This window comes from Mus caroli, chromosome 3 (assembly GCF_900094665.2).
Source record: "Mus caroli chromosome 3, CAROLI_EIJ_v1.1, whole genome shotgun sequence".
Lineage (NCBI taxonomy): Eukaryota > Metazoa > Chordata > Mammalia > Rodentia > Muridae > Mus > Mus caroli.
Genome location: NC_034572.1, coordinates 111,027,443 through 111,050,279, shown reverse-complemented (window position 1 = coordinate 111,050,279; position 22,837 = coordinate 111,027,443). Strand labels below are relative to the sequence as shown.

Genomic DNA, 22,837 nt, shown 5'->3' with positions numbered 1-22,837 from the left:
GAGGTGGGAGGACTTAAGCCATGGTCCCAAGGTCACATGTTGTGGTTTTATTCTACTGTATTTAGCTGTTCAGATAAGCATCTTATTTACCTGGGGTAGAGTTTCACTGAATAGTATGGTACATGAGCAATTGCACTGCAGGACTCTGAAACCTAATCTTGGCAGAAGGAGTAGAGGCAAGATGCCGCATGGGTAGTAAAATGTGAATGTTATGAATATGGCATCTAGCTTGCCAAAACCCCACTGGAGCAGCAATGGAAAAAGCCAGCTGAAAAGTAGGCTGGGGATTCAAAGTCGTATGATTGACAGGGAAACTTTGGAAGAGCAAGAAATGACCTAGAACAGATAGTGACAGAAGTGGGTGATATCCCCATGTGTTGCTTTGTGTCCCTTGAGTGCTTCTGCTGTAGCACTTGACACTGATGGTTGCGAAAAGAATCACAAATGTGAGAGCAGCCACAGACCCTGACAACCAGGGCTTGGGCTTAGACTCCAGTGTTTGGAGTCATGCTTCCATAGTTACGGCTGTGATTCCCACAGTGCACTAGGGATTAAGAATGTGGTTAGAATATTTCCTGAGCTTTGGGGCCAGCGATGATGCCCCATTTACCCTTTCTCTTCAGATGCAGGAAATTTTCACTCTGTTCCCCAGCTGATTGGTGCTTTTTCTAGGTGCTTCCCTGGGAGTTACCTCCCTAGAGATCAGCAGGCAGGGCTGTCACGCTTGGATAGCAGCCAGCTCCCAGTGAATTCCTTCTATGGCCTACTTGTCCTTATGAAGTCTGAGTTTTAATTTTGCACAGGTAGGAGGTCTCTTTTGCTATGGATAGGGCAGATAACGGTGTTACGCAGGCTTCTGTTTTCTAGGAAGGCAAGAGGAACTCCAGGTAGGGGACCCTGTGAGACCAGGTGCCTTGGCTCCTCAGCCTTGCTTCTACACTCTTGCTTCCCCCCACTCTTCCCTATTTTTGACGTCAAGCTCAGCCAGCCAGCAGAAGAGCCTCACAGCTTGGGCGGTGGAGAGAGAGCCCAGGGAGAGTAGCAGGGAGGGGAAGCCATCTCAGCAACAGCTTGGAGAGGGAGCTGGCTATCCCTTGCCCGCAAAACACGGACTAAGGCTGAAGAAGACCTGCGGGTTCGGGGATCCGCGGGGTTACTGCAAAGAGGGGCGGGGAAAAGGCGGGGGCGCTGCATGCAGCGCGCTGGTTCCAGCGGTGCCCGCGGGGAATGTGACATCAGCGGCGCCGGGCGCTTGCGGCTGGAGCAGGCAGCTCGCCTCGGTGGCCGCACGGTGCACACCTCGCCCAGGGGAGGACTCGGAGCCCGGCAGGCGGCCGGGATGTCGGCGAAGGAGAGGCCAAAGGGCAAAGTGATCAAGGACAGCGTCACCCTCCTGCCCTGTTTTTATTTCGTTGAGGTGAGTTGGCCCAGCGCCCTGGCATAATGCAGATCTTTCCGGACAGCTCCGGAGCGAATTCGGGTCCTGGGCGGGATTGGTGACCACACCGGAGCACCAAGGGTTTGAGCCACTGCCTTTCCTAAATGCTCGACCCTTTCCCTTTCCTCCCACAGGTTTTTCTCCAGAGCTCCCCCGAGTCTGCCTGTGGACACCTGCCAGCACCGCCTGGTTATCACTAGGGGCGGCTTGCTGGGTGGCCTTCCAGGAAGGGATACCTGTGAGAGTACTGGTCTAGTTTTTGGCCCTGTAGCGCCAGCTGTGCACAGCAGATATCAGTACCCCGGAGGGGCCATGATGCCTGTATTTTGGAATTTGTGTTTTTTCAATTTGCTGACTATATCTAGAACTCTGTGAGCTTTTGGTGGGAATTCAAATGCATACAGTTTTGCCTAGACTGTAGGATCAGAGATGTTTATGTGGTATTAGGATTATCGGTGGCTTCTATTAACCCTCCTAAACCCTTCTACTACAGTTGCTATGGTACTTCATCTGCTTCTAAAATTGGGTCATTTCTAGATGTCAGTCACCAATCGACAGGCCTTTAGCCATGGTGTGTGTGGGTGTGTGCACAGACACATACATATATCCATGTACATATGTATATAGCTCAGTGTAGATATATGCATAAACGAGTGAATATATATTTCAAATGTATGACATCATCTGAGTTCAATTTTTTTTTATCTATGCTTTTATTCTGACCTGAGCAATATTTCGGTTAAGCAATTAATATGGGGTTGCACTCATAATGAACCTCTGGCTTACCTAATGCAGCATTTGAGGGAGGGACAGTTTATGGGAGGGGTGTAAAGATTGACAGGTACAGGATTCCATGTACTGTGATTCATTGCATTCGGAAGACATCTTTAAGCAAGGGGTTTGTTAAATTACAGGTGAAGCGAGGATACATTTAGGAAGATCTAACAGTTCCAAGGGTAAAACTGTGGTTGGTGTAATTACATCTCAGGTTGAATAGGGAATTCTGAAACGGTTGCTGCATTATACATAGCCTTCCTTCGTAGTCTTTTTAGCCAAACATGGAGGTGCTCACTTCCAAGCACAGACAGCAGACTCTGTGTTTGGTGACTGAGAGGTTGATCTGGATTGGGGAAGAGCTACTATGTTGAAACTTGGAGAAGAAATGTTCTGTCAAGGCTCTCCTTTGATATTGCTGTATATCTCAGAGTTTCTTTAATGTGCCATATATTTTTTGGAAAGATTTAAGTTTTAAGAGAGGTGTATATGACCTGCATAAGTTTCAGAGAAATGACCTGTGACCCTTTCCCTTCATCTCAGACCTATAGAAAAGAAGCAGGTGTGTGTGTGTGTGTGGGGGGGAGACACACACACACACACACACACACACACAGAGAGAGAGAGAGAGAGAGAGAGAGAGACCCTGTTTGCTTAAAATCATTGTTTCATCTATTGTCCTTTTTTACAAGGAATCTTGAGGCTATGGCTATGTGTATCCAGAAGGCTCCATGAACAGAATCAAGGAATGGGACTCTGAGCTGCCTGCTTCTACATCAGTGGCTAAACCACTTGTAGCATTGCTGATCCATTTAGTTTTTTTTTTTTTTTTTTGCTAAAGCACTTTTAATCACATCTAAATCTTTTATGTTTATTGGAGAGAAATTAATGATTTTGGGGGCCTGTCCCTAAGAGATACTCATCCGAGGTCAGCTGGAAGCTGACTACACCAGAACACAGCTGTGTATGTTTGTTATCTCAATGAATGAGGCTACAAACCAAACAATTCAATCTCTTAAAGAATTGAACTGCTGACTCTTGAGGACCTTCCCATGGACTATAAACCCTTTAACGTAGGATCTTAAAAGTAAAGATGTTTTATAATTCATGGGAATTGTGTCTCTAGGGGAAAAAAATCTTACAAATGTTATACATTTTCCAGGAATGGAAATCATTATTTTCACATTGACCCACTCTGACACCTTCTATGAATTCATTAAGCCAGAGAAGTTACAGAGAGATCACTTGAAGAAAATCATTGAGTTTATTATAAGATTTTTGTTTGCATTTTCTTCTTTTGATTTTTGGTTGTGTTTTGAAATAGGATGCCAAGGGAGCCCAAGCTGGCTTCAACCTAACTAGTAGCAAGACTGGCCTTAAATCCCTGACCCTCCTGACTGTACTTTGCACATGCTGGGATGAGAGGCATGGGCCACTGTGCCTGCCTCGTGAGGTTAAAATGAGCATCTATAACACTGTATTTGGGGGTGGTAATAGACTTCTAATAGAGACCTCCAAAATTGGATTGCAAATTGTCTCCCTGAAACTTGAATGCAGGATGAACCTCTAAAGAGATTGTAAAAGAGAGAAGAAGGCATCATTCTTCCAGCTATTTAGGAGTTGGCAGCGAGCACTACCCAGCTCCTTAGAAATGACTCATTTTGAAGCTAGTGGGAGGAATCTGCAGGATGAGTCTCTTTTGCAAGATGAATAAACAGAACTTGAATTAACATATCAACTTAAAAGCACTAGAGGAATGTCCCTTGGCTTTGGGACATAGTTCCCCATGACTCGGGGATTAAGATAGATTGACAAAATTCAAGTAAATCTCCTCCCATCACATATCAGCATAGAGAGTATAACTGAAGTAACATAAAGACGGTGAGAGGCCAGTATTCAGGGGAGAAAAGTCTTCAGGTCTTGTCCTTTTTTTAAGGTATGGGCCATTTTAGATTGTTCTTTGCTTCTTGAGTTCTTTATATATTTTGGATATTAGCCCTCTATCAGAAGATGGTTTCCCAATCTGTAGGTTGACGATTTGTCCTAGTGACTATGTCCTTTGCCTTACAGAAGCTTTTCAGTTTCATGCAGTACCATTTGTAAATTCTTGATCTTAGAGCCTGAACCATTGAAGCTCTGTTTAGGAAATCCCCACCCCACCCCCATGCCCATGAGTTTGAGGCTCTTTCCCACTTTCCTTTCTATTAGATATAGTGTATCTGGTTTTATGTTGAGGTCTTTGATCCACGTGGACTTGAGCTTTGTGCAAGATGACAAATATGAATCATTTTTCATTTTTCTACATACTGACTGCCAGTTAGACTGCCACCATTTATTGAAGATGCTTTCTTTTTTCCATTACACAAAGGAACTGAACTGGTAAAATTTCACATGGACCAGAGAGGGTTAAAATAAACCTAGATGCAGTTCTGTCAGGAAAATAGCAACATTTGATTGATTGGGAACACAATGAACCTTAAAGATAGATTGACCTGGTTCAAACATCACCTGTGCCATGCCGTGCATAATTTTGACCACATTAGCTCTCTAGTTGTCTATTTCCTTTTATGTGATAAAAAGCATGTAGCCTCAGTATGAATATACATATATTCATCTGTGATAGAAAATAAGACGCCTATTGCTTAGCTACAGAGTACATTCAGTGGTTCAGGCATCATGTCTGTAAGATAACTACTTTGTGTTCTTTCATTTCTTCTTGTACAATTGCCCTTGACCTGAGGTGGACTCTTTCCCCTTTTAGGTTGAACAAATTCTACTTCTTCACTCACACTGTTCCCCAGAAGCGGTCACCTCCCAAGTTTCTAGAAGATGCTTGAGTTTCACATGGTCCCTGGATACAGTCTATAATATTGGTCATGGTTAAAGACAGTGGAGTGCTCTTAGCTTTGCATAGGGAATATGAGTTTTCTTTGTAAAGCCTTTAGCTTTACAAAGCACCTTCTAGCTCAGTCTTCAGTGATTCTGTTGTAGAAAATTGAGTCGGTGGGGTGGCTCAAGCCTAGTGACCTAACTTCAGTCCCTGGCACCAACATGGTTGGAGGGTAAGAAGGAGAGGATAGACTCGCTCCCACATGTTGCCCTTTTATCTCTGTATCAAAATGTGCAACATACATACATGCATGCATACATACATACATACATACACATACATACATATATACATACATGCATGCATGCATTCATACATACACAATGAATAAATAAATAAATAAATAAATAAGTAAATAAATGTAATTTTCAATAAAAGAGGACATTGTTGTCTAGATTTTTTTTAAAAAGAAATAGATAGAAATTAAATAACACAGCCAAACTTATAAAGCAAAATTTAAGACAGAATGGGCACCAACTCAAACTTCATGTTCACCATCGTAGACTGTTACATTCCACTTACAGAGAGAATACACATACAGGCAAAGTTACTTCTTCTGCTTCTTCTCTGTTAAGAGCAAGAAGACAACACCTGGGAGGCTGGGCTGGGGTGATCCCTTGGGTCCAGGAGTTTGAAGCCAGCCTTAGCAACATAGCTTAGACCCCAATTCATAAAGAAAACAAGCAGATAAACCAGCAACAACAAAGCAGGAAGCTATGGTAAGGTGTGAGCACATTCTCAGAGGTGAGAGAGACCTGCATCCTCAGTTCAGCTGTCCTCAGCTGGAAGATGCTCAGCACAAAGACTTAGCAGACAGTGTGCACACGCCACACTGTCTCACCAACCAGCAGCTAGTGTCCCCAGGTTAGACAAGGAACAGAGATGATCCAGCCCACTTACTCTGGCAAAGTGCCTCTATAATCCTGTGAGCACAAGTCACACTGGTTAGCTTCTAAGTTCAAGCAAACCTGTCCTGGTTCACAATCATGCTTGACAGTAAGTTAATGGGAAGGATGTTGTTGTCATCGTTGTCGTCATCATCGTCATCATCATCGTTGTTGTTGTTTCTTTTGTCTTCTGTTTTGCTGATAAAAAGGTTCAAGGTTGGCAGTAACATCCTGTGGTAAATTGAAAAGCAAGATGGCTTCTAGAATAGCACCCTACTTTATTGATTAATTGGATAATTCAGTTTTCCACTGTTCAACATAAGAAAAGAAAGGCCAGCTATGGATAGACCAGACCCTTAAACAAGAAGACATCCAGGGTAGTATTATATTAAACCAAAAGTAGGCCAATATGTGCTTGCATTTTAGTTTGCAAAGCCTTCTCCAAGTGATATCTGTCTCTCCTGTTTTGGTGACTGCAGCTGGGAGCATAGCTAGCTAGCTAGCACCAGCCAAAGGCTGTCCAGGCGTAATCACTGAGTCTTACATCCCATGAAGCTGGCAGTCTGGGTGGATCCCCTTTATGCACAGCCCTATCACAACCCCCTATGCTCAGGCACATAATCCTTTTCTCATTAGTCGCACTGCTTCAAGGTCATTCAACATGTCATGTAAATAATAAATCATTTGTAAAGTCCCCAAATGGAAATTATGAAAGGGAAATAAGTGGGCAACAGATTTCTTTTTATTTTAACATTGTTCAGCTTTGTAGCATATTTTTCAATCTGTGAGATAATGCTTACCTGTAGAAGAGGAAGAAATGTTTAATGGATTTTAAGGGGATACATATAAAGATAGGACCACAATCTTTTGTTTTATGTAAATACATACCACGCTCAAAACTCTGCACCCAGACACATGTGGACATTGGTGGTGGGGAAAATATAAAACAGAGTCAGAAACATATAACCAAAGCCTTTTAACCTAAAGGTAAATAAAATTATTTCTTTGGAGAAATTTTTCAAGATATTTAGATCTTAACTTTAACATGAATCCACAACATTTCCATATTCCAGATCATTGTTTTGTCAGGTTTACATAGCTTATTTCATCTTTCTGTAAAATATAGCTTATTTTCATTTTACATGAACATTAATATCAGCAAGAAAAATAGTATCACAACATCACTGAGTTTCCATGTACCAAAATAGTAACTGTGACTTTTTCCATCTTTTCTAAACTAGATAGAGATAGTCTCCTCAAAAAACTCTTCTAGACTCTGCCAAGTGCGATGAGCTGGCAAATCACCCCTCCCCAGTTGGTTACAATCCACAAATTGATGCAAAGTAGGAAAGTAGGAAAGAAGAGAATAGATTTCTAAGTCCTAGAGATAGGGTCAAATGAGGACACTTCTCCAAGAGCAAGTTTCAAGCACACAACTCTTTGTTAGTGACTTCTCTCTCTCTCTCTCTTCAAACGCACAATCTCTATCTTTTCTCCATGAGTAAATGTCCTACATTTTTATATCAGGAAAGTATTAGTTTTCTTCTGTTGGCTTCAAAGAGAGTTATAATGATAGTGTTGTTGATAATGGTGGTGACAATGATCTTAATAATAATAATAATAGTAATAGCAATAATAATAATAAAATTTAGTAAATTTCAAGTGTATTTTATGTGGCAGACGCTCTGGTTACATTATCATCCATCCTCAGAACCATTACACAAAGGAGGTAGTTTGTTCTTGTTGGCTTGACTGTTTTTTGTTTTGTCTTGTTTTGTTTTTTTGTTTGGTTGGCTGGTTTTCGTTTCTGTTTTTGTTTCTTATAACCAGATTTCAGTTTCTATCCTAAGCTTGCCTCATTCCCAAGTGTTAGAAATATGCCTAGCCCTAACAAGGCATTATTATCTTTGCGTTTTAAATATGAAAATGGTAGCTCAAAGAGTCAAATATCTTTGCAGAGACATTACAGTAAAAGGATGAAGCCAAGATTTGAATCAGGCCCAGTTTTGCCCACACTCTATGATTGTACCATGTTACACCATGCACACTTCCAGTAACAATGCTGGATTTAGTGATGAAGTAAAATAAAGAGATGAGCCTGTCTTTGATTCAGCGAGCCTCATGGTACTAGAGGGCATGCAATTAAGCAAGTCTGGTTGAGAGTTTGTCAAAGCAGAAGAATAAATTTTTCTATGTATTCCACTACTGAGTTTAATTTTGCTGCTACTATTTCCTGTTTGGTGGTAAGTGATTTCCTTCTGGCATGGATATTTTGAAATCCATGATCATTGTGCACTTGCAAAAATGTCCTTTTTTAGCCAGAACAAATGGTGTTCATCAGGTGCCTGTGGAAATTCATGAGGAGCTATGCTCGGATTGGAAGGGAAGCCCTCAAGCTGAGTTTAAAGGAAGTGGAATGGGTAGGACAGGGTCACGAAGAGATAAGGCTGGATAAATGACTTGTAGCAAATTGATACAAAGTGAAGCTAGAGGAGAGAGATCTTAAGAAAACTGGAGGTAGAAGTGAGTGCATGTGAGTTTACTGGAGATCTAACCTGTGAGCGAGACTTGGAGGCCTGTTTAGTCATCAGATTGTCTAAGATGACTTGCATTTGAGAAATAATGATTGCTTTTAATGCTGGAAATGTTTATCAATTGTCATTTACAGAACAATTGTCCCCTTGGAGTGTGTAGATACTATAACATACAAAAGCCTTGGCTCTCTCACAACCAAACACTCCTGTACAAAATACAGAGTTAAGTACTCTCATTACAGAATTAGCTGCATAACCCAAAAACACCTGACATATTTCTGTCATGTGTTAAAAACTTTTAAAAAATTAAAGTTAACTAAAGATATGTATGGTTAATACATACCAAGACAAAGTTCTCCTAACTTTTGCCATAGGTTTCTTTTCTGGTTTTTATGATTTTTAGAATTCTTATCCTAAACATTTGTTATTTTGAGGGTTTGACAAATGAATATAATGAGCTTTGATAATGTCCAACCCCACTCCTCACTCTAGCTCCTTCTAGCCATCTTCCACATCCCCTTAACAATTTCATACCATCTATCCTTTTTAAGAAGTAGCATACTGAGTCCAGGGAGTAGGGGTCCACAACCCTGAAGCAAATAGGTTAACCCTCAATCAGTGGCCATCAACATTCAATACTTCCTCAGCTAGGTGCTTTCGAGCTCCTCCATCCATGCTGGGACATGGGTTGATAGGCTTGCTCTTAATCAGGGAACAGCAGCTGCTGGGAGCTCATGACTGAGTGGCCCTGTAATGTCTAGAAGACACTATTTCCCAGTAGTCCCCTCTGTCCCCAACATGTGGCTCCACAGTCTTTCCACCTTCTCTTCCACCATGCTTCCATTCTTTATGAGAGAATGTTCTGGTCTGAGTCAAAGCTCTCGCAGGTCATTCTAACTTGGCATGTGGATGAACTGTGCTTGTTGTGTGCACCTGCTTCTCAGTGCCTTCCACAGCATCACACTAAACAGTGTGTTATGGCAGTCAGGACTGGACCTGCTCCTTTTCTAAATTAGTATTCCACACACTCACACCCTTCTATTATGGAGCACAGATACATCCAAAGAAGAAAATGCTAAAAGTTTTATTTCCTCATCAGATTGCCAAACTGTTCACATATAATTTCACAATTTCTTCACTCGATATTAATAGAGTATGTTTTCAGAAAGGAAAGAAAAAACTGGGAAAAATAATGTGATATAAAACAATATTTATAAAATAACTGAATTTTCCATTCTTTAATATAATTTTTAATTCATATAATGTCAACTCATCTAATTCTCTAACACAGGTTAGAAGCAGATATTAACTCTTATTTACTAGTAAACTCTAATTTAAATAGACTGACACAGGTGTGTCTAGAGACTTTATTAAAACCCAACGATTAGGGGATAGAGAGATGACCCAGAAGTTTAAACACAATCACAGCAAGTGTGAAGACCAGAACTGAACCCTCAGATGCCCAAGTAAGTATCAGGTGGGAATGGTGGGCAACCTTCAGGATACTCGCCCCCCACTCCACCCCCCCAGAGAAAGCTGGTTAGCAAGACTTGCTGTACCAGTGAGTTCTAGGTTTGATTGAGAGATTCTGTCTCAATGAACAGGTGCAAGAACAATAGAAGATGGTTCTCAGCATCCATCTCCGGCTTGTATATGACAACATACCCATATCTGTGTTCATCCATACACATGCGCATGTGTACATGCACCATATACAGACATACACACATGCACATGATTACATGCACCATACACACACATGCACACACAACATACACACACAACACACACACACACAACACACACACACACAACACACACACACTTGAAAAAGAAGGAAAGAAAACCAACCAGTGCTGTTCTAGCATCTTATCATTAGGAAACACAAAGTTTGTATTTAAACTGTAAAGGGGCTTAATTTTGAGGGCCAGGGGCATCTCAGGTTTCTGACTTACTTTCTAGAATATGTTAGAAATGAAATTCCAGATAACTGCAATGGGATAATATATTTCTGGTCAAGTGGTTTTAGAAATGTTGAATGCCAAGAACAAAAGTGCTAATTATGACATAGTTAATGTTTAGTTGGGTTTTTTTTTTCCTGTGAGTTACTAGACCCTGAAACAACTGGCAGTGAGTCCATTGCAGTTTACTTGGTTGTTTTTAAAGCAGAAAAAGATGTCAGTCACATAGGAAAGTACAATTGCTTGCTTGTTATAACAAAATGGTTTCTGACCATTTTAAAGTTGACCAACCCATTAGGCATATTAAGGATAAAAAAGAAATCTGAGTGATTAAAATCAAGGCAATTTTGATAAAAGTAAACAAAATTATCAATGCACTTTACAGGCAACTATTGCTGAAAATGGGAATAAAAATACATGAGAACAGACTGTCAAGACCTTAATATGGCACCAAAAGCCTGTGCTTAGAGACTGATTACAGGTGAACTTCCACCTCAGAAGGTTGTACTGGTTCCTCATGCACAGAACCCAATGGGGCCAGTATACTCTGATAAAGAAAAATGCTACAATAATGTTTTGGGGTTGATTTACTTTATAATTTCATGGCCATGTATTTGCCAATTAAATACCTTATTTACTAATTGCTTATGATGTGCCTCTTAGTTGAATGGAAACAATATCTAAGAATTACTGGAGTGACTCCTTCCAGAAAGAACATTTTCAGTAAACTCTTAATGAATGTATGAAGTAAAATAAGACTAACAGTAGAAATGTTTTTTCTTTTTGTTTTTCCTAGTACTGAAATCATACCCAGAGTTTCATATACGTTTGTCTAAAAGCTCGAACACTGAGCTATGTCTCCAGCCCAGAGATTTTTAGTAACTCTCATATTTAGTTTGTGGAGACATTTTTACCTGTAAAGGAAATGAGAGTGAATACTATATCAGAAATACTGCCCTGCCTTTTAAATTATTAAAAGGCTAGAGATTAGTGTCAACATCTGTTGTCCACATGAGTTCTCATTTTAAAACTCTACTTATTGTATCATTTAATGAGAAAATCCAGTGGACTGTTTAAGATAGAGAGAAAACCAGAATATCCAGCATGTGTCTGTATGGGTCCTCTTTTGAGATGAAATCTATAATTAGAAATGAAAAACATCACTCTATCTCAGTATTGCTAGCCTTACTTTTCTTTAGAAGATATCAAGAGACATTTGCTCAACACCACCCAGCAGATGGTATACAAACGAAAATGGTTCTATATTTAATTTTAAAGTTCCTCAGTTATTTGGGGAAGGGGTAGGTCGCGTTTCTAAGAAAGGGCAATAGGCACAGGGGTTACGAACATGAACACAGGAGTCTCATGCCTTGAGTTAGCAACCCAGCTACCAAGCTGAAGAACTTCACAAAAATCATGTAGTGTCTCCACACTCTGTTCTCTTATCCATAAGACATCTGTAATAGTAGCCTTTTCCTTTAAAAAAAATGAATCATCGAGATTGCCTGAACTCACATCTGCAAAATCCTTTAAATAATACCTGTCAAATATCAGGAGCATTAAGTTGCTCTTAGTACCATATTTTTGAAAGTCAGCTGTATGTTACAGAAAAGAGAAATTATGCCCATAAGAAAAGATTTACAAAGCAATTACTTTCAACACATGAAATACTGGTCCCCAGCCTCAGGTCTTCATCTTTAATTTGGTTTCAGGAACAAAATTCTTGCCAAGACAGTGCACACACTTCAGTGTCTAATCATGGATGAGAAGCCAATTTTCAGCGTCTGGGCTTAAGGCTGCTGCTTACAAAACCCAACCCCCAAGCCTCATGCTAGATCAATATTCAGGTAATAAAGCAGCCACTAAGTATTATATTAGGCTTTACTATTAAATCAATGAGACATTGTAATTAGTCTTTTTAGAGCTATTTAGAATATAAATACAGTTTATATTCAGACATAAAGACATAGAAGAACATTTGCGATTAACCACTTCCACTATTGGGAGGACCCAATTTAAATCTCTTGTGTTCTTGAACTCTTACAAAATTGTGAGAGTTCAAGCAATCCACTAACAAAACTTTAGAAATTGGAAATAAGTTATTTCTGTGTGTATGGTCGATATAAATAAGACTACTTTTAAGTGTAGGGTTTTTAACTACAGTATAAGACTCTCTCTCTCTCTTTCTCTCTCTCTCTCTCTCTCTCTCTCTCTCTCTCTCTCTCTGTTTTTGTGTGTGTGTGTGTGTGTGTGTGTGTGTGTGTGTGTGTGTGTGTGTGTTTACATGACAGGAACAACCTAAGCATATGCCATCTCCACTCAGATCATCCATATAGGCATTAACTTATTATATGTTGAGGACTATGGATATATAGGAAGTAAAAAAGTAAAAAGAAGTTTCTCAACTCTAAAGACCCTGTCATTTGAATAAAGGAGATCAGTAATAGAGCAATGTCTATCCTAAACAATGAGGATGCTGTGATTCAGGCATCCTTGGAGCATCATGGTGTTCCTGAGGCGGGACTCCAGGAAAACTCCAAAAGCCAGAAACCTATCAGAGCCTTGGTAGTGCCCAATTTCTAATATATTAAAAACAATTCACTAAGGAAGGTAAAAGTGGAGACAAACTCAGCTCACATCCCAAGTATTTAAAGTTCTTAAGATATCATCAATATCAATAAAAACATGATGGTTTTGGAGAAACTACTCCAAGAATCACTAAGACCTGGAAATACTCTTATTAGTAGAACTGCAGTTTGGAAATGCCCAACATCCCTCATTCTTGGTGCTGCTCAAGCCCCTTGCACACATGGCTCCCTCTAACCTTCTGTCCTCTGAGCTGGCATGACCACTGATTCCTGGGGCTATCTTTTCCTGAAAAGCATTAGACAAGTGCCAGATGGCAACATGTGATAGAACAGCAGTAAGATGTAATGGGGCACAGGATTCCAGGAATTTAGTGGAGCAGAATTCAATTATAGTCCTGGCCATGCAGACATCAAGTAGATTGTTGAAGTATCTGGGGCAAAGTCTTTATTCTAAAATATACCATAATATTCCCAAGGAAGTAATTGAAATTAAATCAGACAAGTAAGTGAAAATATCTAAATAAAACTCGGCATCCACATGTCTCTCTTGAAGTATGACTATGCTCGATGAATTCTGTTTTTAGTCAAAGTACAATGGGATCTAGAAAGGACCAGTCATCGATGTGAGCAAGTGAAATACTTGTCATAATTAGATGACAAGGAAGTAGTCAGTAAAAAAAAAGTGATTAAGAGTTAAAAGCAAAGGGGTAGGTGTTTTCAAACCATACAAGTTACCTAAGAGGTCCATTTCCATCATGGGAAGTGTAGACATTGTTGCCCATTGGGGATGAGGGGCAAGGTGCAACTCAAACAAAGCAGCCCAGAGACTAGTGTTCTCACTGACTTTACGATGGTTGTACAATTTATATAATTTATCCACACTGCAGTTTTTAAAGCATAAGTTGAGGATGCCAACAAATACTTAGACTACACAAAGTTTACATTCAATTTAGCAACCTATTAAGATCAACACAGCAGCTGGCATAAATACCTATGCCCTAACAGAATACCAAGTACTGTAAACAAATTACATTTCTATCTCCTTTGATAGCAACTTCCTGATTTCTTTCAGTTAAATCCCTCGAACATTTAGTAAACATATCCAAAACACTGGTTTATATGAAGATCTTACTTTCAGATTCCTGATCTTAGGATGACACAGGTAAGGTATAAATATGTAAAATCAAAGACAAATGAACAACTCTTTTAATGAAACTATATATTAAATGTAAATACTGGGAGCCTCACTTCTAAACAGAGGGCAGGAAGATTAGAGAGAGAGAAAAAGATGTGGAAGAGAGTTTGTTTTTTTTTTAAAAAAATGTAAAAATACACCATAATGCAAAGTTTTATAGGATGTCTCTTTTGAGATATAAGCATGATAGAGGCCTGAGATGTGTGTTTTGAGAGTGTGTGGCATGTAGACTTAGGTCAGCATTTTAAAAAAAGAAAATTTATCAGGAAGGTCATGAATGCCATTGAGAAAAGGCCCGGCAGGCTTTGTTACGGATGCTGGTAGTTGCAGGGTCAGAGAGTATAATTCTATGAAAATCAGCCTGTTAGCTCTGGTAGGGGGAGGGGGAAAGAAACAGACTGAAAAAGTAAGAGACAGGAAACCTTAATGCTTTTCCTTAGACGAGCCATGACTGAAAAGAAGTACGAGGAAATGTGTCTTCGACTGTGTTGCATGTGGGAGATTTTAGAAGCAGATAGCTATAGAAGAAACCCCCTCATTTCAATGTTAACAAATTAAAGCCCCAACAGGTTTAGATATTGCCCAGAGCCTGGAAGCTACAGAAGCTCTGGGCACAGAGACCAACACTGGTCTCCTGTGCCTGCACTGCCCTGCTTTAATTTGTCTCTACATATCCCATTTTATATGCAAAAACTAGTTCAGATATCTGGGTTTTAGGATAGTAAAAACTCATACTAAGCCATTGCTTTATTGATACTGAAAATGTCGGTTTGCTCTTATAACCCGTTTTTAAGGTTCATTATTATTCATCCAAGCTGGCTTTAGAAACCATAAAGCTTCATACTATATTTGTGATACTATTTTATTGTCACTATTTTGAGGAAATGTTTTCTGTATCGTCTACACACACACACACACACAAATGTCAAACAATGCCATTAAAGTTTGTATAATAGGGAGAAGAAAGTGTGTTGGCAACCTTTTCAGCAACCTTTTTGATGAACAAACCTGAATAAAACTATTTTGACCTATTCATATTTTCCCACTTTGAATTCCATTTCAATATATGTTTTACTATGTGAAAGTTTACATTTGGTGCCTGTGCTCATGTGTGTGTGGACATGTGTGTGCATATATGTGGGAGCGAAATGTTTATGTTGCGCTCCCTCCTTGGTCTCCACTTTACTCTGCTCCTTTTTCCTTTTCTGACTGTGTGTGAGTGCAGATGCACATGAGCCACAGCATTCGTGTCAAGGTCAAAACGCAGCCTTGAGTGTGGGACACTGGCGAACTGGCTTGAGAGCATCTAGAGATTCTCCTGCTTCTGCCTCCCATCTCTATCAGATCCCTGGGATTGTGGGTGTGGCTACTACAATCCTCTTATGTGTGGGATCTGTGTGGTTTTATGAATAGGACAGAGGTTCTCGACTGTGATCCTCATGCTTGCTTGGCAAGTGCTTTATGGGCTGAGCAATATCCCCCGCTTCTCTACCTTACTTTTTTGAGGCAGAATTTCTCACTGAGCTAGGAGGTAGACACTTCACCTAAAGGCAGCACACCCTCCTTGCTCCTCTCTCCACCCCAGCCCTGGGATCACAGCAAACGCCACCCTGGATTACCTTTCACATGGGTGTTAGGGACCAGTCTCAGATCTTCATACTTGCAGCAAACACTTTGCCAACTCAGCCATTGCTCCAGCCCTAAATTCCCCACTGTATATGTCTTTGGAATATGTCAAAATTTCTCTTAGACTTCCCATTTTAAATTTGTTATTATCTCAAAATGTTCCTTTGAACAATTTGCATAATTATATTCTTTGAGTCCTTGTATTACTCATAGCAAAACCAAGATAACTTTGAAATCTCTGTGCAAGTGTAGCTCTTCAAAAGTGAGGGTGCTTCTTATGTTTAAACACCCCTATGGCTATGCCTGGAGCTGCATCCTTCCTCCCTATGTTTCACCCCCCCCCAAAATAACACAGTAGAGTTCGCTGTATAGATGTACTCAAACAGCCAAGGAACATCTCACTTTGAACAGTCATAAAACTATTTTTATAGAATCTTTGATCACTCTCATCCAGGTTTCTCTCAACATTCTTCCCAGGAAATGACCCAGCTGGTCCTCCTTGGATTGCAAGTCCCTGAACACTATCTTTATTATTTTCTCTTCTTCAGTGACGATCCACTGAATTTTTGTTATGTCTCCATAACTACACTCATAATTGCTGAACTCTCTAGAGCTCTAGTTCTGTTTCCCATAACAGTCATCTCCTCTCTTGACTGGACAGCTAGGTCTACCCTGTATTCACTAGAATTCAGGTCACCTCAATTTGAGACTTCTTCCCTTTCCCATGTAGTTTGAACTGTAAACCTAACAAGTGTCTTACATCTGTTACAGATGAATACACGTTTTGCTAAGTCTTGAAGGGAACTCAAATTTTCACTCTGCTTCGACTTTAGAACTCCTGCTGTCTATCCTCAATCCCATTCCCCAAGAGACCTTGGTAAAAGATATTTTGAGTTATGTTATACCTCAATTTCATCTCTCTGAATGTTTCCAGTTTTCCTTTATATAAAATCCCAGCTCCTGCCCTTAACTCCAATTCCCTGCCAAGTCTACTGCCCTGAAACTATCAAAGGTTACTTTTTCCAGCTGGATAAACTAGACAGCATCTAAGCTAGGTCTTGCCTAAGGTATAAAGAATCCAGGAGCTGAAATACTACCTCCTTCTTTAAACATTGCAGTTTTTCCAAGATTTGTTTTTCATTTTTATCCACCTTCTTCAACTAGAAAGTATATCCATGAGATTAAAGTCTCTGTTTAATCAAACCCTGAACAATGACTTCTGTGAGCAGGCAGGCTCTCAATAGAGATTTATGAGGAAAAAAAAAAAGAGTAAGCAGATAATTCAACAGCACTATATATGTTGAGTGACTTTTTATGAAGATGCTGTCCCCACCTTAGGTTCTTCCAGGATTCTGAATCCACTGTGGCCATGCAATAGACCCAAGACAGGAACCAACATGTGTTCCACCAGGTAGAGAGCAAAGTGAATGCTGCCTCTCCAGGGAGGGGGGGAGCCGTGTCCTTATTACCAGGATGCTATATGCATGTAATCTACCTGTCTGAGATAAGATGTCATGGTGGATTGCATAAATACGCCACCAAAACTGGCATATACTTTAGATTTATTTTTAAAAAACTGATATGAGAAAAATCAGCATTACTCAGCAAGTGTGATCTCTTAAAATACCTCCCTTCTCCTTAGCTCTGTGCTCCAAAAGTTAACGTTTTATTTTCTCTTCAATTGCTCTATCATTTTCACTCACAAGTTTCATAGTAGTACATGGTAATTATAAGAATCAATTTGTTCCCTTAGAGAACAACTTTTCTATTCTTCAGGTAATTTCCCTCCTCTTTAAGGCTGCAGGAAGCAGGCTGGCTCCCACTTTTTATTTTCTTAGCTATATCACAAGACATAAACCATCTATAATTGCTTATATAGACAATTTTAAATCTTCACAATGTCATTTTAAATGCCATCAAAGTCTGGACCTATTATGTGCATATAAAATTTTATATATGTGTGCCCAAATTAGCACATCTTGCCTATTAACTTTCCTACATTCAAAAGAAATTTATGTTGCTAAGTACCTCAAAAATGAAAAGATGCTTTTGAAGGCAAGTTTGACAGAAAAAGCACTGCAATTTAATTCACTGCACTTGACAGTAACACACACACACACACACACACACACACACACATACACACACATAAACAATGATGCAAAAGTCAAAAACTAAATGACCTCTAAGAAAAAAATAGAGACACTAACATCAAAAGGATAGAAAATTATTCCTTGCTTTGAAACCAAGTAAAGGTATTGAAACAGGCTTTTACTGAAACACAGATAACTATTACATAGCTACAAAAAAATTATCTAATGTGGGGAAGACAGCAAGACGTAAATATTAGTAAAAGAAATCATTTTAATTCACATGTCAACTTATTGTCTCTGTGTGTCTATGCGTGTGTGTCTATTTGGAAGTCATTCTGATATTAGCAACCAGTAATGGCAATATAGAAAGGTTAAACCATAGCCTGAAAATGTTTACTTTGGGAAAGCATCAGACCCATTCCATAGCAGATCACTACAAAACAAACAAAAAAAAATAAAAAAACAAAACCAAAAAAACAGCATTAATAAATAATTTCTTGAAAGTGGGTGCTAGGAAATTGAGGTGAGAATCAAGAAGTTTATTGCTAATGTTATATGATTACATTGGACAGTTTTAAATAATGGCCAGCCTTCTTGCAGAGGACTCATTTTAGGTGTTTTTGAGGTTACCAGAAGCTGTTTCTATAAACCTTATATGTATTTTTCTTTGAACACAGCCTTATAATAAAGTTTAACTTAGGAATTAGACACAGTGAGTAATTAGCAACACTAATAATAAATTTGGACAATTATCATGTCCTATAATAAACGTTGTTGTCACCTTTCACAAATCTATCCCTTGATTTGTCTACTTAATTTTTTAAGTGATAGTTACCTAAATTAATGGAAGGATAAAGAAATGTGTATAAGGGGATCAAAGTAAACTGTTACCTGGTTTGCAATAGCTCATTTCATCTTATCATCTGACTGGCAGTGATGAGTGCTCCCAATGTAGCTAATTTCATAGATAAGAAAACTGAAAATGTATAATTACTTCCAAGGTCATCTCTGATAGACGTGAACATACTGCCACTAGAACCTCACAGTCACTTGAAAGTCACTTCAAGCCTGGCTCCACTACACTGGCAAACTTCTTAGCATTCACTCCCATTTCTCATTCACACACATTGAGAACATTAGCCTCGTACTTCGGCTGTGTCTTTACTAACACAGTTGAGCACAGTTTATATGTAAAGCAGTCATTCACAGAAGTCCAATGAGAAAGGTGTCTCTGCTAAGGAAGGCCAACTTTATTTTCAGATTGCTCATATTGATAAAATTTAAAGTCACCTTGTAAGTCTATGACCTCTTTAAAAAAAAAAAAAAAAAACCCAATCATCAAATGTTAACTGGGTGGACACTGAAGATCTCAAATCCAACTCCCATGTGCAAAATACATATTAAAAAGTTCAAGAAATGTTCCAGGAAAAATGAAACGTGGTTGACGAAATCTGGTTAAAAATAAAATATTTTATTCAACATTAAGCAGAGCTTGAGGAATCTTGTGGATGAGAGAGAGGAAGTATTGAAAGGAGGGAGAGGGCTCAAACACACCACAAGCAAACGAACAGAATCAACTAGCCTGTACTCATGGGGGCTCTCAGAGATTGAACCACCAACCAAAGAGCATGCATGGTATCATCCAGGCTCCAAACACATATGTAACACATGTGCAACTTGGTCTTCATGTGATTTCCCTAACAACTGGATCAGGGGCTGTCTCCGACTCTGTTGATTGCATTTGGGCCCCTTTTCCTTAAGTGGCTATGTTACGTAGGCTCAGCTGGAGAAGATATGCCTAGTCCTACTGCAACTTGATAAGTCAAAGCAGGTTGCTATCCATGGGAAGTATCCTCTTTGCTGAGAAGAGTGGGATGGAGAGAGGTGAGGTGAGAGGGAAGGACTAGGAGAAGAGGGACAGGAAACTGTGATTGGGATGTAAAGTATATAAATTCACAATTCTTTTCAATGAAGAGATCTTTTAACTTTTATAGAAACCACTCAGTTAAGACTAGTTAAAATATACTTCAACTAAGCAATAAATACAGAAAAACTGCAAGCTAACAGTAATCTTTTAAACTGACACTAGTCATATTTCATCATATGAATGGTTTGTTTCTGTTTAATTTGGGGGAAGGACAATCGAATAGAGTTTTAATATATAAGATTTGAAATGAGTTTGGTTCAGAATCTCAGTCGGCCGTTATTACTGCTGTTGTGATGCTATTTAAATCACGTGATTTAAAATCATAAATTCATTGCCAAAACAAAATTATCTGGCATGTAAGACGTGATATATTTGCTAAGTTAAAATGAAATATATTAATGTAGATCAAATGAAAATTTTAGTCATGCACACACACCAGGAAGAGCAGTTTTATTGGTCAAGATGAAAAGTTACTTTTGCTGTACACCAGACTACGGAAGAGTATGAAGAAATAACCAGCTCTTTGGAGTCACTAAAGGATTACAGATAAGAAAAGAAATGAATATTTCAATGCAATGTTTTGTTTGGTGAAAATCACCCACTTGTAAGCCAGAAAGACAAAAATAAATTAATCACCATTCATCACTAAACTTTCCAATAAGCCTAATGCCCACTTCATTACATAAAAAGACTTCTTGGAAATAGAAAGTGTGATTTCCATCTTGTGTATTTACATTTTAAACAAATAACCCGAAATAATTACTGGTTAATAGTATTCTCATAAAAATCTTTATGGTTTGGTTATGTAAATATTCCCTAAACAGCAAAACCTTAAACTGAAAGAGCAGTTATGTCGGGGGAGGGAAATGTCTGTGGAGGCAAGAGACTGACATGGGTGTGTTCGTTATTCACTCTCAGTCTCACTTTTGAGATGGGTATTCTCTACAGTTAGGAACTACATTGTGATTAATCAAAAGGCAGCCAAACACATAGCCGGTGAAATTAAAAATTCAGATAAACAATGAATAATATTCAGTGCATTTTTCAATCATTACATGGGATATTCGTACAATAAAAATAAGCTACTGCAATCCAAAGTTTTTATTTCACTGGATGGCATGCATTTTTTTTTATTTGCTAAATGTGATAATGCAACCTACTTACTGTAATACATTAAGGCTTACACATTTATTCAGTTAGTCATTTATTGATAAGTTGTTATTGGCCATTAAAAACTACCAAATGATGTATTGGGTGTTAAAATGTGCTAGTAATAGTTTTATGCTTCAAGGACTCAGCAATAAATAATATTGGCAGATTCTCACTGTTAAGTGTTTATTTTAGTAATAATTTATAGATGAAAGCTAAATAAGTTAATTATTAATTTTACTAGCATAATGTTAATTGCCAAGTTATTTTGATTAATAAGTGTCATTGAGAAAAATCAAGATACAAAATCCTTTGAGGAGGACCAAAGGCCACTATAGCTGGAGGACACTGGATGCTACCATTACTGATAGAGAAATGCCCTTCATGCAAAGAGCTAAGGAGAGGACAAGAAATGAAGGAGGCAGAGATGTAAAGGACCTTGGGCAGCAGTGCATTTGACTCCCACAGGGCAAGCATGAAGAACAATCTGAATGTGGTCAACACAGAGTTGAGGAGTGCTAGGAGTGTGTCACTGGAAGAATCCAAGACTGAGATCAAGTCCAGATAGTGACAAAGGTTCAAATCCATGATATAGCACTTGGATTTTGTTCTTGGTAGACTGGATTTGGATTTGGTTAAGGTGAGAATGGCAAGCAACAGGATGCTTAAGGTGGGAAGGGAAATGAACTAGAAAATCCCCAGAAGTCTCCATGTGACATTAATGGGTGAGAGGAATGGATGAGAGACTTGGTAAGTAAAGAGAAAGATGACATCACTAGGTGAAGGGTGAGAGGCTGAGAGCAGCCTGGTAAGGCAGACAAATAGGAAGCATTGTGTGAATGTCAATTCCACAGCACTTTTTTTTTTTTTGCTAATGTCTTATATATATTTTTATTAGGTATTTTCTTCATTTACATTTCAAATGCTATCCCAAAAGTCCCCCATACCACCCCCCACTCCCCTACTGACCCACTCCCACTTCTTGGCCCTGGAGGTCCCCTGTCCTGGGGCATATAAAGTTTGCAAGACCAAGGGGCCTCTCTTTCCAATGATGGCTGACTAGGCCATCTTCTGCTATATATGCAGCTAGAGACACAAGCTCTGGGGTACTGGTTAGTTCATATTGTTGTTCCACCTATAGGGTTGCAGATCCCTTCAGCTCTGTGAGTACTTTCTCTGTCTCCTCCATTGGGGGCCCTGTGTTCCATCCAATAGCTGACTGTGAGCATCCACTTCTGTGTTTGTCAGGCCACGGCATAGCCTCACAAGAGACAGCTATATCAGGGTCCTTTCAGAAAAATCTTGCTGGCCTTTGCGATAGTGTCTGCGTTTGGAGGCTGATTATGGGATGGATTCCCGGGTACAGCAATCTCTAGATGGTCCATCCTTTCCTCTCAGCTCCAAACTTTGTCTCTGTAACTCCTTCCATGGGTATTTTGTTCCTAATTCTAAGAAGGAACAAAGTATCCACACTTTGCTCTTCCTTCTTCTTGAGTTTCATGTGTTTTGCAACTTGTAACTTGGGTATTCTAAGTTTCTGGGTTAATATCCACTTATCAGTGAGTACATATCATGTGAGTTTGTGATTGGGTTACCTCACTCAGGATGATTCCCTCCAGGTCCATCCATTTGCCTAGGAATTTCATAAATTCATTTTTTTAATAGCTGAGTAGTACTCCATTGTGTAAATGTACCACATTTTATGTATTCATTCCTCTCTTGAGGGATATCTGGGTTCTCTCCAGCTTCTAGCTATTATAAATAAGGCTGCTATG

General features: G+C 39.3%; 1 protein-coding gene across 1 annotated transcript in view; it reads left to right on the top strand.

Moving 5' to 3' along the window:
* The first annotated feature begins 590 nt into the window (after nt 1-590).
* Plppr4 (phospholipid phosphatase related 4) overlaps nt 591-22,837 on the top strand; it is a 39,915-nt gene continuing 17,668 nt past the window's right edge. The window contains exon 1 of the mRNA XM_021158220.1: nt 591-1,417. Coding sequence (XP_021013879.1) covers nt 1,193-1,417 — 225 coding nt within the window. The 5' untranslated portion in view covers nt 591-1,192. The remainder of the gene's footprint in view (nt 1,418-22,837) is intronic.